The 16,008-nt window shown below is 37.2% G+C and overlaps 1 protein-coding gene across 2 annotated transcripts; it reads left to right on the forward strand.

Moving 5' to 3' along the window:
• The first annotated feature begins 5,641 nt into the window (after positions 1-5,641).
• On the forward strand, positions 5,642-14,243 carry LOC149839108 (E3 ubiquitin-protein ligase JMJ24-like). 2 transcript variants are annotated; one of them, XM_090002273.1, is made up of 14 exons: positions 5,642-5,869; positions 7,312-7,884; positions 7,962-8,104; positions 8,206-8,305; positions 8,458-8,590; positions 8,668-8,722; positions 8,839-9,604; positions 10,492-10,821; positions 11,678-12,091; positions 12,196-12,268; positions 12,515-12,600; positions 13,625-13,744; positions 13,846-13,916; positions 14,021-14,243. In XM_090002273.1, exons 2-14 carry the CDS (start codon positions 7,360-7,362, stop codon positions 14,118-14,120), a joined length of 2,916 nt encoding a protein of 971 aa, XP_089858399.1. In that variant the 5' UTR covers positions 5,642-5,869; positions 7,312-7,359; the 3' UTR covers positions 14,121-14,243. The 2 variants fall into 2 exon arrangements, with proteins under 2 accessions (XP_089858399.1, XP_089858400.1); XM_090002274.1 differs by having other exon boundaries at positions 5,711-5,869; positions 7,309-7,884.
• Positions 14,244-16,008: the final 1,765 nt, after the last annotated feature.

Raw genomic sequence — 16,008 nt, forward strand, 5'->3', positions numbered from 1 at the left:
GAATTCGTTCTGATCAATGACACAATATAAGACATTCATAGCCTTTGCATTTAGGTTTGCCATTTTCTTTTCTTCATCAGACCATAAACTATAGTCTGCGGATGGAGATGTGTATGGATGCTCAACAATTTTCCATACAGCAAAATCTATGGATTTGAGAAATATAGTCATTCTGCACTTCCAGTATCCATAGTTGGAGTCATTGAAGAAAGGTGTACGAGATGCGTGTTGACCTTCAATATCACGAGCATAGGAGGTAGATGCCATTTGTGCTGGATGACTTGTTACGTCAAAACCAGCAAACCTGCTCTGATACCAAATGAAATTCCACTAGAGGGGGGGTGAATAGTGAAATACGATAAAGATCGATAAAATAAAATAATCAGGCAATAAGGCACAACATATAAAACACAGAATTTATACTGGTTCGGTCAGTACTCAGACCTACATCCAGTCCCCAAGCAAACCACTTGAGCTTTCCACTATAACATCCGAGTCACCAGATAAATAGTACAACACCCTCTTCCACAGAGGTCTTCTTCCCTCAACAGAGAAGGACAACACCCTCTTTCACAGAGGTCTTCTTCTCTCAACAGAGAAGGGCAACACCCTCTTTCACAGAGGTCTACTTCTTTCAACAAAGAAGGAAAACAGTAAATAACAGAGTTACAATACTTCCTATAGAACCTTAAGAATGATATGAATGCACGAATGAAGGATTCTCAGAATGTTCTGTTTGTCACTCAGAGGATGCTCTTTGTCAAAGAGCTGGACTTGACTTTTTCTCTTTTCTTTCTCTCTTTCTTTTTCAAGGCTCTATTTTTCAAATATCTAATAGGAATTTTTCTCGTTGTAAGCTCACACGTCTATTTCATTTCCACTTGTTGAATAGTTTATTTGAGTGTGTTTATATAGCTTTTGAAAAAGTAGTCGTTACATTTTGAAATTATAGCCTTTTTGAAATGTGAAATGTTATGTCATTTCAAAAATATCTTTTAGAGAAATTCGAGAATGCCTTTTTCCATAAAAGTAAAATATAGGGTACACTAGTCGTTGTAATATTTTAGGTAATACATATTTTATGTAAAAAGTCTATTTCTTACAATAGTACATTGAACGTTGGATTGTAGTTTTGTCTTTATTCTAATTAATGATTTGAGGTACATAAGTACTTCTTTACTTTAAATGAGTGCAAGTACACTGAGTGCTTTGAGATATATATTTGTACATAGTCATGTCAAGTGTTTTCTTTATGTTGTGTTTTTCAAAGTCTTCAGAGAGAATGAGGACTAAAAGAAAGTCGACATTCTTTGAGAAGGATATTAACAAGGATTTGTTACAGGAGGTATTTAATGCTTTGTACAAAGAGAATGATGACTTCAAGTAAGTCGACATTCTATGGTTTTGTAAAAAGGTAACTAGAGTCCTTTAAAAAACATATTATATTTGTATTTCTTTGTGTAGCCGATTTTATGTTTTTGTCTTCTTCTTATATTAAAAACATTTCTTTAAAGAAGGTAACTAGAGTCTTTTCAAAAATATATTATATTTGTTTTTCTTTGTGTAGCCGATTTTATGTTTTTGTCTTCTTCTTATATTAAAAACATTTCTTTAAAGAAGGTAACTAGAGTCTTTTCAAAACTATATTATATTTGTTTTTCTTTGTGTAGCCGATTTTATGTTTTTGTCTTTTTCCTACATTTCTTTTTCATGTTGTCTTGTATATAGTGTAAGGTACAATTATTACATGACAAAATATCTTTTTCATAAAGGGTTGTAAGAAGGTACAATTATTAGTTTTCAAAAAGGAGCTTTTTGAAACTATCGTATACTTTTATGATATAGTTTTTATGAATGAGTACTTAATATGCAATATGCATGTTCTTGAAGGTTCTGTTACATATGACTCTAAAGAAGAAAAAAGTCTTCAACTTGAGGTAGCCGATATCTTCAGTTGAACTTTAGGAATGCATGGCTCATCAAGCTTTTTCTTCAAGGAGTATGACTGCACTAAAGTTGTACTTGAACAGAAAGTCTCCATCCTTTTTGGGTGAGATATCCTTGCATCAAATACTCGTTAGATGTATGGCAAAACATATTCAGTCATAATATAACATGTTTCAAGAGGACATATTATCATATTATATGAAATCAAATACGACAGTGTATCATATTATGTGACATCAAAACAGAGTTTCTCAACAAGTTTCATATTAAGCTTCTTAGAACCCTTATACATTATTTAGTTTAAATCCAACTTTGATATTCAACCTGTAAACAATTTTGGTATTTGTTTTGTTAGAGATGGGCATTTTCTTTTTCTTGTTATTTCCAACATTTACGTACTTAAAAGGAGCATGTGAATGCCATATTTAAAAACAAAAACATTGAGACATATTCAAGGTTTGTCATGTTTTTTATTTATTTATTTTTTTAAACAATGAGACCTATTCAAGATCTGTCACGGTTTTCCTTTCTTTTTTCAAACTACACGATATCTACCCAAGGTTTGTCATTGATTTATTTTCAAACACATTGACTAGCCATAAGTCACACATGTGCTTCATCTCCCTGACTATGACATGTCTTTTATATATATATATATATATATATATATATATATTGCCATGTATTATTGCCATGGGTTCTTACAAGTATGCTGGATATTTATTTTATTATCTTCTTCCCATAACTCACATTCTACTTGTTGTTGTGTTCAGACCATGGTCTGAACCCATGTGAGTTCAGACCATGGCTTGAACAGAAACTCAGTGGGCTTGCCCCAACTGGGTGCTAAATATTTTATTTTGATGTTCAATTGGTCCGTCTAGACCATGGTCCGAACTCGCGTGAGTTAAGACCATGGTTTAGATAGAGGTTTGGCAATGCATATGGTAGCCAGTGCCATATGTGGTTAGGGATGGCAGTGGACTGGGGGAAAGCAGGGCCCCGCCTCGCCCCGTTTGGACCGGGGATGAAGGGTATGAAACAGGGATGGAGGCAGGGACGAAGGTTAAAATCCATCCCCGTCCGGGGGTGGAGGCGGGGATGGACGTGCACTTTTCCCCACCCCGCCCCGTCCCCACCACGATCCCCGCCTCATCCCCGCCCGACCACTTTTCCCCGCAATATCCCCGCCCCGCCCCGCCTCATCCTCGTTTGAACCGGGGATGGAGGACATGAAACGGGGATGAAGGCGGGGATGGATGATAAAATCCATTCCCCGCCGGGGATGGAGGCGGGGGTGGAGGATAAAATCTTGAGGCAGGGCGGGGGTGGAGACCTTGTCCCCTGCCCCGCCCTGCCCCACTGCCATCCCTATATGTGGTATGTGTTTTATATGCAGATTGCATAGGCGCAAGTATGCCCATCACAAAAAAAAAATGTTTGTGTCTGCGCAGCGATATTCATCGCAAGTCTGACTGTAAAAAAAAAAAATGTGTGTCAATTTTTCATCGCAAGTCTGACCCAGTAAATATATATATATATATATATAATGTTTCATAGTAAATATATATGTATGCCGTTCAAAATATGCAAGTGGAAACCATTCTGAAAATATGCATATATGGTATATGCATATATGCAAAAAGAAAAATATGTACTATTATAAAAAGTGAGTATATGTGTGCACTTTGGATGTGTACGTGATGTTTAAAAAGTATAATATATATATATATATATATATATATATATATATATATATATATATATATATATATATATATATATATATATATATATATATGAACTTATGATGATGTGTACAAGCATGGGTGTGGAATGCATGATACGAGTCATATAATGTGATATTATATGCTACATGTGATGTCATGAATGGTTTGACGAAGTAGTGTACACGATGATTCGTAAAATTGACTATTCTATCATGTTTTAAGTAGCATTGTTGCCCTAAATGCACATTCTGTTAAAAATGGAATGATGAGCCTATGCCTGCATGCTTTGTTACTATATTTTGTTATTGCTCGTATGTGAGTATTGCTGATATATTAATGTTGTTCTTGACTTTTGATTCATGCGAGTTATGTTTATGCTTGTGAGATCGTGTATGAGCTTTGGGTTTGTTAAGAACCCGTGAAGTGCTTTAGGAAGCATCACTATAATAGCATATAAGTAAATTCATACATGTAAATTTTTTTATCTCCTTCACCAACTGATTGCTCATGTGAGCTAAAAGTGCTCGAGCATTTGGAATGAGTTGGTTTCACATAATGTGGATGTTATTTTGATGAGGTACTTGGGCTTCTGAGCCTTGATTTGCCTTGTGAATGATGTAGATGATAAAATAAATCACTTAATAAGAGGAAAACCCTGTAACTCATTCTCACATGATCTACTTAGAGAAAATAGATGGTATAACATTGAGTTACAATTGGGGCACGAAGATTCAATTACTTGTCTTATGTTATTGTTATGAGAGCAAGATGTCCATTTTGGTCTTCAATCACTCGATGTTAGGGAGACTCGGGTTATCTATGAGTCTTAAGTGATATACCCCCATCTACTGCAATAGTTTTGGATGTCATTCTTGTTATTTGATTGTCACTCGAGTTTCTCTCAATCATAAATTGCCCGATTGAGATCCATAGATACTTTGATTAATTAAAATATTTAAAATAATACATGCCAGAGTGATATTTGCTAATTTGGTGATACCCTCGAGTATCTGGTGACACATTTTAATTAAAAAGAAAACCAAAGATTCATTGTCATCACTTTGTAGTTTGTTCTTGAGTGTTGATATTCATCACGTGTAAATTATATTGTGAACATGTTCTTTAATGAATTATGATTGTCTATGGATTTGTTAAACTATAATATTAATATTCTTTGTTAAACATGATATTTTACTATTTTTCTTGCTTAAAGCATTTGCAACTACATTAGTTTTTTCAAGGTGATAAGAGATAGAAAAATTATAGTCTTTCAAAAGTTTCAACAACCTAGAATAGAATTAATATTTTAGTTTGTGGTATTACTTTACTTGCTTTAAAAAGTCCGACTTAAGATGCTGGTGATGCTTGATGGATTCAGCGGCGGGGCCAATGAATCATGGCTCTACTGTCTAACTGCTCAATTTATTTGTCACTTATTTATAGCTACTACTTTGTGTTTGGATATTGAAAGTTCAAATCCCCAAAAATGTTTATTTGTGAAAACACACGTCAACTAAGTGAGCTCCTCACATGTGCCCCCATCAAGGTGTACCAAAACTTGCCCAAATAACTGGTTGTATGACATCCCAATCTGGGACTCATATAATTCAATACTTATTTTCAATTATATCAAGTACCAAGGCCAATCCGGGTCGGGTTGGACATCTGAAAAAAGATCATAACCCAAACTCGAAATGGATATTACTGGAGTCAAGTTCGAATCGAACCGAGTAATATTCCGGTCGGTAATTTTCATGCCCATACCTATAATCAGGTATTCAGTTTCATGTCGGGACTCATATCCTATCTGGGAACGAACCGAACATGTGTTTAGAAAAACATCCTAGCTAGCATCGGGTCAATTCTAGACTGATTCATATCCGACCCGTTTGCCACTATTTGCAGACTCAAACTCAACCAGTCATTGCAGAAAGACCCAGACTGTCGGAGTCCTGGCTTGGAGAGTCGCTCAGCCCAAACGAGTCTCTCTTTCTCTCTTATTTTCCAATAATTGCAAGGATGCGCTTGCCCGCTTCTGTACCCGCGGCTGCAGCAGACCGCCCATCCTCCCCGTCGGTGGCGCGCTTCTGTCCTTCCCTCAGACGCCCCCTCTCCGCCCCTATAAAAGGCCCCCCTCGATCTCCTCGGCCCAGCGGCGGATCGGAGCCATCTTCCTCTCTTCCCTCAACAAGGTACAACGATTCTTCTGATCCCCTAACTTTCCCTCGTTCCCGTCTTTTTCGTTTTCGATTATGTCCAGGTATTTCCGGGAAATCCTCGATGTTCCTCTGATTCAAGGGGAAAAAAGAATCGGGGCATCTTGGTTCTGCAAAATATTGCGAATTGTATTTCCAAGCGTTCGTTCCTCTCATCCCTCTTTTTTTTTTCTCGCGTTTGATTGATGGGAAAACGGTTCGTTTCGATGTTTTTTGTTTGTTTGCGCTGCTGGGGAGGACAATCTTGGAATTAGGTATGAAGGTTTTGTTGGAAGAAAAACGTGCTAATAAACGGAAGATTAGTAATTTAACGGTGTTATTTTTTGTTTTGTTTTTATCCTCTGTTTCTCTTCGATGGCCTTCGTTTTTATTTTATTCAACGATGGTTTATTTTATTATTTTTTTAAGACATAAATTGGGATTTTATTGATTTTATGAATTGGGTGTTCACCATATGTGTGTAATTCGAGATTTCTGTGGTGTCATGTATTTAATCCTGTTCAATGCTGTTTTTTAAGCTACCAGTTGGGATTTTATGAATTGGGTGTTCGCCATGTTAGTGTAATTCGAGATTTGTGTGGTGTCATGTATTTAATCACGTTCAATGCTGTTTTTTTTTTTAAGCTACCAGTTGGGATTTTATTGATTTTATGAACTGGGTGTTCTCCATATGTGTGTAATTCGAGATTTCTGTGGTGTCATGTATTTAATCACGTTCAATGCTGTTTGGGATTTTATTGATTTTATGAATTGGGTGTTCACCATATGTGTATAATTCGAGATTTCTGTGGTGTCATGTATTTAACCACGTTCAATGATGTTTTTTTAAGCTACCAGATGGGATTTTATTGATTTTATGAATTTGGTGTTCACCATATGTGTGTAATTCGAGATTTCTGTGGCGTCATGTATCTAATCACGTTCAATGCTGTTTTTTTTAAAGCTACCAGTTGGAAGTTATTTTATGAATTGGGTGTTCTCTATATGTGTGTAATTCGAGATTTCTGTGGCGTCATGTATTTAATCATGTTCAATGCTGTTTTTTTTAAGCTACCAGTTGTGATTTTATTGATTTTATGCATTGGGTGTTCGCCATGTTAGTGTAATTTAAGATTTCTGCGGCGTCATGTATTTAATTATGTTTAATGCTGTTTTTCTTTAAGCTATGAGTTGGAATTTTATTGATTTTATGAATTGGGTGTTCGCCATGTTAGTGTAATTCAAGATTTCTGCTGTCATGTAATTAGTTATGTTCTTTGCTGTTTGCCTTTTTTTTTAAGATATAGATGGGATTTTTAGCGATTGTATGAATTGGGTTTTTACAATGCTAGTGTAATTCGTGTTTTTTGCCTGTATATGGTGTCTGTTGTGAGTTTCTTCAACATATATGATGAAGTTATCTCTTTATGTTATAGAAGAAACGGGAGAAATCTGTCAGCAATTATTGTGAATTGGCATCTGCTGTAATGGATCATCATAGATCATCATCCAATAACTTTGAGGATAATGTGGGCATTCCGGAGGATTTGCGGTGCAAGAGGTCAGATGGCAAACAATGGAGGTGTAGCGCTTTGTCAATGCCAGATAAAACGGTGTGTGAGAAGCATTACATTCAGGCGAAGAAGAGGGCAGCAAACTCTGCATTACGTGCCAGCCTGAAGAGGGCAAAGAGAAAGTCCGTGGACGATGCTGATGTTTATTTGGAAAGTAAGAAGGATGAATTTGATGTACCTATCAGAAGCACAAGGACGGGGCAGGAATACGTGGGTTCAATGAAGAAGTCTAAGGAAAAGTCTTCCAAAAGCCAGCTGATGAATTCTCCGGAGGTGGTACATGTGAAAAGTTCAGCTACTCGCACTGTTCAGAAGTTTAGTGAAGAGACACCAAAAGATGCAGTTCTGAATGATGATAACCGGACTAAGTTTGTATACACTTCGGGGTCTTCATCAAGAAGCAAAAGCCAGAAGAGCCTTATGGGAAGAGCTTTTGTGGTGGGTGCTTCACTTTTTTATTCTATTATTTTGTATTTTACCACTATTCCACTGAATAATGTGCATTCAATCTTTAGGAGCATTCTGGAAGAAGCACCGAGTCATCTGGGGAGGCTAGTGGGCAGATTTGCCATCAGTGTCGAAGGAACGACAAAGGGAGGGTAATCTGGTGCTTGAAATGTGAAAAGAAAGGTTATTGTACTGGTTGTATTTCTAAATGGTAGGTCTTATTTCGTAACTTTAGATTGTTCGTATCAGTTTACAGATTTGGTGGCATTGATTGTCTAGTACCTGTTTTGATTGTATTTTTCTACAACATAGGTATCCTGATATTCCGGAAGAGGATATCCAAAAGGCCTGCCCAGTATGCCGTGGAAATTGTAATTGCAGGATGTGCTTATCAGGAGATAATCTAATAAAGGTACTTTTAGCAACGGAGTGAATTCTTATGATTGCTTGACCATCTATTGTTTAGTTGGATGATGATGGAATATGGCTGTGCACCGAGTTACCCTGCTTCATTTTCCATAAAGTAGTAGGTACTTAAGGATTTGTTTGGATTTATGATTTCAGGTCAAGATATGTGAGATAGAAGCAAAGGATAAGCTGCAGTATCTCCACCATCTTCTTTCATTAGTCCTTCCGGTGCTTAAGCGGATTCATCAGGAGCAGTCCTTGGAAATGGAGATTGAGAAAAGGATTCAAGGTAAGTGTTAAAACTTTCTCTAAAATACGTGAATCCTCTTCCTTCGCATGGCCACTTACTATGTTCTTTTGTTCTAGGAGTTAATCCGGATGTTCCCAGGGTGAGGTTAAGTGTAGATGACGAGCTATGCTGGTACTTTATCAAGTTTCATGTGCACATTTCACATGTGCCTGTAGTTTAGAAATTTGACATGATTCTCTTACATGCTTCCTATGGAACTAAACTAACCCATTTGTGTTTCTGGACAGTGACTGCTGCAACATGCCTATTATTGATTATCATCGGCACTGCACCAATTGTGCATTTGATTTATGCATCAATTGTTGCCAGGATCTTAGGAAAATGTCCCAAGTTGATGATAGAAAGGAACTGGCAAAAGGCGATTTGACTGAGATAGGAAAAGACGAAGGCACCATGAAGGAACCTCCTGAAGCACATGGAATGGCCACAGGGCAAGAGCAATCTTCTGTGTCTATGGACAAGCATGTGATTAATTTACATAACCTATTTCCTGGTTGGATATTGAATAGTGATGCCTGTATTCCATGCCCATCTACGGAATGTAGTGGCTGCAGCTATCAGTCGTTATCTCTGCAGCGCGTGTTCAAGTTAAATTGGCTTGTCAAACTACAGAAAATTGCTGAAGAAATGATTAGTGGTTGCAAGATCAATGCAGTGGAAGATTCACACTCATGCGTTGCTTGCTTGGGGGGTAGGTCACCTGAAACCAATAGTTTCGATGATAAGGTCTGCAAATCAGCAAACAGGAATGATAGCAATGACAACTACTTGTATTGCCCATCATCTCATGATATAAATTCTGAAGGTTTTGGTCATTTTCAAAAGCACTGGGTTAGAGGTGAACCAATTATTATCCGGAGTGTATTCTCTAGCTCATCGGCTTCCTCCTGGGATCCAATGGATATATGGCGGGGCATCCGTGAAACTTCAGATGAGAAACTGAAAGATGGTAACAGAGTTGTCAAGGCCATAGATTGCTTGGACTGGTCTGAGGTATATATTCTTCGATGCCCTCCACATCTTGTCTCATTTGATGGTGCAATAATCTTATTCAGACCTCAGCGCACATCTACACCAAACCGCTTTTGACCATAATTATTCTATATGGTTGCCTAAAATCTTTGAGAAGTTCTCTTGTCCTATCTTCTGTTTTCTTCTTGCTGAATAAGGTAGTAGACTAGTAGTATTATCAGGCATGAGGCAGACCTTCAATCAATTTAATTTTTGTTCAACTTCTGACACTTATCTTGATAATTACTTGGGTAATCTTTGTAAAACTGCTATATAGAACAGTCATGTGTGATTCGCTTGATATTCGTTGAAAATCTATAAGTAATACATGACAAAACTATTCACATAAAGGGTTCTCTCTTCCTGCTGCCATGATGAATGGCAAAGTCGCCTTTACACTTATGGATCTTTGAATCCAACTAGATCTATGTTTTGGGTAGGCTGACCCAATTGAATCCTGATTGAACAAACATATTAGCATTGATTGAAGTTAACAAAACTACAGACCAACAGAAAATAATAACCTACAATATCTTCTTCTATAATAATAGGGAAGCATAAGTAGCCAATTATGCTTGCCTATTAAAAAGCAGATTAAGTTGATGGAGATGAAATGAGCAACACACAGATTAAGTTGCCTATCAAGAAAAGAAAGAAAGAAAAGGGTGTCTACATTGCACATGTAGCCTTCAGGTTAAGTAGCCACTTACTCTTCAACAGAAACACACATATACACACTCATCATTTACTTTATGTTGTTGAATTGGCACTCATACTTTATCAACCAAACTATATTTATGCTTGTATGATAATGCACAAATATGCTATGAAACTTCTGCTGGGTTGTAATGGTATCTTTCCTGCTGCAGGTTGATATTGAACTTGGTCAGTTCTTCAAGGGCTACTCTGAGGGACGCATCCATGAAAATGGTTGGCCACAAATGTTGAAATTAAAGGACTGGCCATCTTTTCGAGCTTTGGAAGAATTTTTGTTATATCAGAGAGCAGAATTCATCAGTTCATTGCCCTTACTTGAGTATGTTCATTCCAAATGGGGTGTTCTTAATCTGGCAGCAAAGCTGCATTCAGGATCATCGAAGGCCAACTTGGAGCCTAAGGTTTTTATTTCTTATGGGACATATGAAGAACTAGGAAGAGGTGATTCAGTGACCAATCTCCATGTCAATAGTGATGATGTGGTAAGTGCCTTTTTTTGCTTTTGAATCATGCGATTAGTGTTCCTTTCAGGGAAAAGAAAAAAAAGTCACTAATGCACAAATTGTTACTTTCACTGTGCTACTTTATCTAGAGAGTCCTGGATTGTCCATTTCTTGCTGACATCTGTCATTATCTTTAAATATTCATTTCCAAGGCTGCATGGACCAGCAGACTTGTTTTGATGGTTACTTGCAAAAGTTTGTTAATGGAACTTTGATCATCAACCAGCTGATGTTATATATTTAAAAAGTAAATGATGTGGCGGTAGAAATACAATTACTGGAGCTGCGAAAACATCTACTAAATTGAATTAAAATTTTGGATTATTAAGAAAATGACACCTTGTGTACAATTTGGGACATGCAATTGAACTTGGAACTGAATTTCTGAATATCAAGGTGGGAAAACGAAATGGGGTGCCTGAAATCTTAGCACATGCATTTCTATCTAAATTTTGGGTGTGTCTGTTATTTTCTCGGGTTGAAAGATTGATGATATTCTTCATATTTTTGATATTTACATGGAGGAACCGCCCCCAGGATCAGAGACCTAGACGCACTGGCTCTGCCTGCCACACTTACGATCACTGTCCTGGCAGCGTAAAACTCCGTGGGCTTACCCCTTGCCCCCAGGGTGTCGCCACGCTTTGTCTTGCACAAGGGATGATGCCCATGAGATTTGAACCTAGACTGCCTGCCTAGCGGCCTAGGCCCCATCCCACTACGCCAAGGCCCTTGGGGCTGATATTCTTCTTCATATGCATATGAAAAAATGACACAGCATACTCTCTTTTTCTGACTCGTACTGGGGAGTTTTTACATTTTGTCTGTTCTTTAGGTTCATCTATTGATGCATACATCTGAAGTGAAGTTTCAAGGATGGCAGAGGGCAAAAATTGAAAAGATACAGAAAATGTTTAGGGCGATAGATGCAAAAGATAATTCAGGAGAGGGGAAAACTTCTGAAGCTACCGAAAGTCAAAATGAGAAAGAGAAGTCAGCTGATGGGATGACTCCAGAACAGGGTAAACAGAATGGGAACATCTCTGATTTAAATGTGAAGGGAGTTGAGGTCATGGATGACCGTGCAAGTCATGGGCTCAAAGCCAGTTCAGGTGAGAGAACTGATGTTCCAGAAAAGCCACACGCTGAAGTTCGCTGGGAGGTTTTTCGTCGGCAGGATGTCACTAAGCTGAATGAGTATTTGAGAGTTCATTGGAAAGAATTCAGAAATCGTACTCTGTCAAATGATGTAAGTGCTAACTCTGGTTTTGTTTGTCATTTGGCCAAATTCATATGGTTTTGCTTACTAACTTGTATACTCTAATTACTTTTTGCTTTTCACCTGTATCTCAGATTTTGCATCCTATCTATGCCGAATTAATATTTTTGAATGAAGACCATAAGAGAAAGCTCAAGGAGGAATTTAGTAAGGATCTTTTTTACATCTGTTTTGGCTGCTGCATTTGAGAAAGAAACTGTTCAAAGAATTATAAGGATATTGACATTTTTTTCTTTTACTATATAGGATAAGGACATTTTTTTGTCATCGACTTCTGCTTCATTTCTGTTTGTGTGAAATTAAAGGAGACTTTTTTGTGAACTTAGGCAATTCTGTTTCATGATTTATCGGTATATTGCCTCTCATAATTGATGCAGTGTGTTGTTCTCTCAGATGTAGAGCCATGGACATTCGAGCAACATGTAGGCGAGGCAGTTTTCATTCCAGCTGGGTGCCCATGCCAAGTCAGGAATCTTCAGGTTAGGTTTCTTTGATAGATAGACTGACCCTACTGCAAGAATCTCTCATTGCATAGAAAATTCCTACTAAAACTTGTATTGACCTTACTAATGCAATAGATAAAGTGGTTTTCTTTTCTATTATTATTTTGTCGGTGATCAATCTCCACTCTCCAGCATATAAGCGTGTTCTATACATGTTTGAGCAACCCGATCTGAGTTTAGATGTTGTAACTAGCAAGAAATATTTCATACATAAGCTAAATTCAATAAACCATTATCTGGACTGAATCTGCATAGGTGAAGAATCCATGAATTGGACATGCTATGCAAAATTTTGCATCTCTTCTGATATGAAACTAGTTATTGTGCCTTTTTTTGTTTGGCATGGCCTTTTAGTATTCTTTGTTTGAGTTGGACATTGAGAGTATCAACAAAACAGACAGAGAACATTGCTTGCTTCCTTCTGAAATTTGAATTTGATCTCTTGGCCTAAAATTTTATGACTTTATTAGGAGTGCTATTTCTGTTAGGATCAACTGGTTGGTTTTGTTGCAAGAAAGATCGTTATTATTATTAATTTTTTCCATCATTGAATTGTTTTCAGTGGCCAGTTCCATTAAAATAGGATGAAAAAGCAGCTGCCTTCATACACCAGTCATGAACTAGTTGAATTGTTTCCAAAGTGGGAGGGGGTGGGAATTTTTTGACCTTATAAAGAAATTATTTATGTTTCATCTACCCACTTGATGAAACTTGTAGATACTTAGCTTATGAGAGCTGTCATTTGATGGAAGCTATACTTTGAGGAGTTTTATGATGCCATACCATACCATATGCTGAACATCTAAATCTTGCTTATGACCGGGGTGGGGGGATTTTTTGACCTTATAAAGAAATTATTTATGTTTCATCTACCCACCTTATGAAACTTGTAGATACTTTGCTTATGAGCCGTCATTTGATGAAAGCTATACTTTGAGGAGTTTTATGATGCCATACCATATGCTGAACATCTAAATCTTTTGGTTTATTCAAAATTCAGTCCTCCGTTCAACTGAGCTTGGAGTTTTTATCCCCTGAAAGCTTGCAAGAGTCTGTTAAGCTGTCGCAAGAAATCCGTTGTCTGCCAAAAGATCATGAAACCAAGAAGCATGCTTTGGAGGTTGTATGCTCAAACAGCTTGTATTATATTTCTTGCCTTTTGTGTACTTTGTTAACTTTGGAACTTTATTTGGTCATCTGTAATATTTTTCTATTGTTCAGGTGGGGAAAATGGCATTGTATGCTGCCAGTTGGGCTATAAGAGAAATTCAGAAGTTGGCACTTGATCCCAGGTTAGCAAGCACTTTCCTTTTCTGCAGAAGCCAAAATATAGACATATTTTGTTATGTTTTGCACAATGAAAAGTACTTTAAATAAGTTTTAATAAACATCTCAGGCTCGATTCTGATATCCGAATAGAAGACAGAAACCTTACATCTCTAGTTTTGGAGAACTTGGAAAAAATCACCAAGCAAAGACAAATCACATGCAGCTGAGCTTTCATTATTTGTGGTCGCTGGTGCTTAACCTTATTGGCAGTGTAACATAGATCATGGTGGTATTTTGTAACATAGATCACTTACTGTTGATGTATGATATATTTCTTTTTGTGGAAGTTATATTGGTGATAAGTTGGCTTTTGATTTTTAATTCCTGTTGTTGGTTTTATTGCTTTTCCTTCAGCAAAATCATTGGAAATAATTAAAAAAGTTTTGTTCAGATTTCAGCATAGAAGCTCCACACACCTGGCTAGGGTGGTAGTAATTGCTTTGAGCATGTAAATGGTTCGGGTTTGTGTCGGATATCCAACTAAATCCAAATCCATGTGGTTAGCTTATTATGCAAAGCTTGTATCCAATTACTAATTGGATTTGAATTCAGTTGTAGGACTTCCAATCTAAATCTGAATCTGAGTCCAACTCAAGATCCGATAAAATCTAACCAAGTTACATGTAAATATGCATATGATTAGGGTAGGGAAATTACCCCCTAAAAAGCTAAATCATGACAGTATAACACCATGTATTTCTAGAAAGCCTTTATAAGGCATATGGACTTGAAATGATTTGGATTCGGGTCAGATCCTGCCAGTACTACATCTGACTAATCATATGATGGTTTACCGAATTCCGATTTGGATGGCGAAAAGCCCATACTAAATCTGATTTTTTTGCATATAATTGGATTTGGATACTTGTCCGTTTCAGTAACAAAATATCAAAACCATATCTGCATCTGATTATAACGTGATATGGTTTTAGCTTATCAAATCAGACTAAATAAACTCGATTCAGTTAGATATTGAATAAAAACCGGTCCATTGACCATGCCATGGAATAAAGGCATAGATAAGCTGTATTTTCAGTTGGAAATACACACTCTGGCATTTATTTTTAAAGTGACTTGAGCGTTAGGTAACCACTATCATCATATTCATATCATTTCTTTTAAATGAGGGTGCTGTCTATGTTCCGGATCTTGTCATGCATCTGATCCGACCCGGTCATGAAGTCTCGGGTACGGGCATAAAAGTGCCGACTGATTAACCTCAACCCAATCCAAATAATATTCAGGTTTGGTTTGACCCATGATTTCTCTTGGACCCTGAATCTAAGATCTTCCGTTTGCAGATCAAATCCTTGGATCTCAGATTCTAGACAATCAAACTCATTATACATTCAAACTCCTTATTTTGGGGCGCCAAATTCGGGTCAGCACTGTATCCGATGTAAACCCTCACCGTTGACATCCAGAGGACCAGACGGAAGATTTAAACAGGATAATCCGCAAAAAGCTGCAAACCTATCAGCTATTTACAAAAGCAGCTGAATCTTTCATTTATTACATTCAAGTTCACAAAATAACGTTTTTCTCCTTGGCGATTAGGGCTCAGGGCTCGGAAATGAGATGAGCCGCCGGTGGCTCGACTCATGTACAGCTTATAAAGAGCTTGTTCAAAGTCATGAAATAGGCTCCACAAGCTTGAGCATGAACAACCAATGTCCATCTTGGCTTGGCTCGGCTCGGCTCGGCTAGTAGAAAATCATTTATTAATAAAAAATATATTTTACATATATTTTATATTTGAAAAATGACTGTATTGCACGAAAGATATGACCTGTTTTCAGAAATACCTTATAATTTTCGCTATTCCTCAAATATCTAAAATCGCAAATCCCAAATTCACTATGACCTTTTTATCCCTCGCATGTGCGAAACTGTAGAACTTTGCACGATATATCACTATGATCCTTGGGTAACACAAACAACCACTTAAAAAGAGTTTCATACGTTTTTTCTTGCAAACATCACGAAGGACACATAAAATTTATGTGTGAACTTTCTGTTAATCTTGAACTTTAAAACATCGTAAATATGTCACGA

Source organism: Nuphar pumila, chromosome 4 (genome assembly GCF_984573655.1).
Source record: "Nuphar pumila chromosome 4, dmNupPumi1.hap1.1, whole genome shotgun sequence".
NCBI lineage: Eukaryota > Viridiplantae > Streptophyta > Magnoliopsida > Nymphaeales > Nymphaeaceae > Nuphar > Nuphar pumila.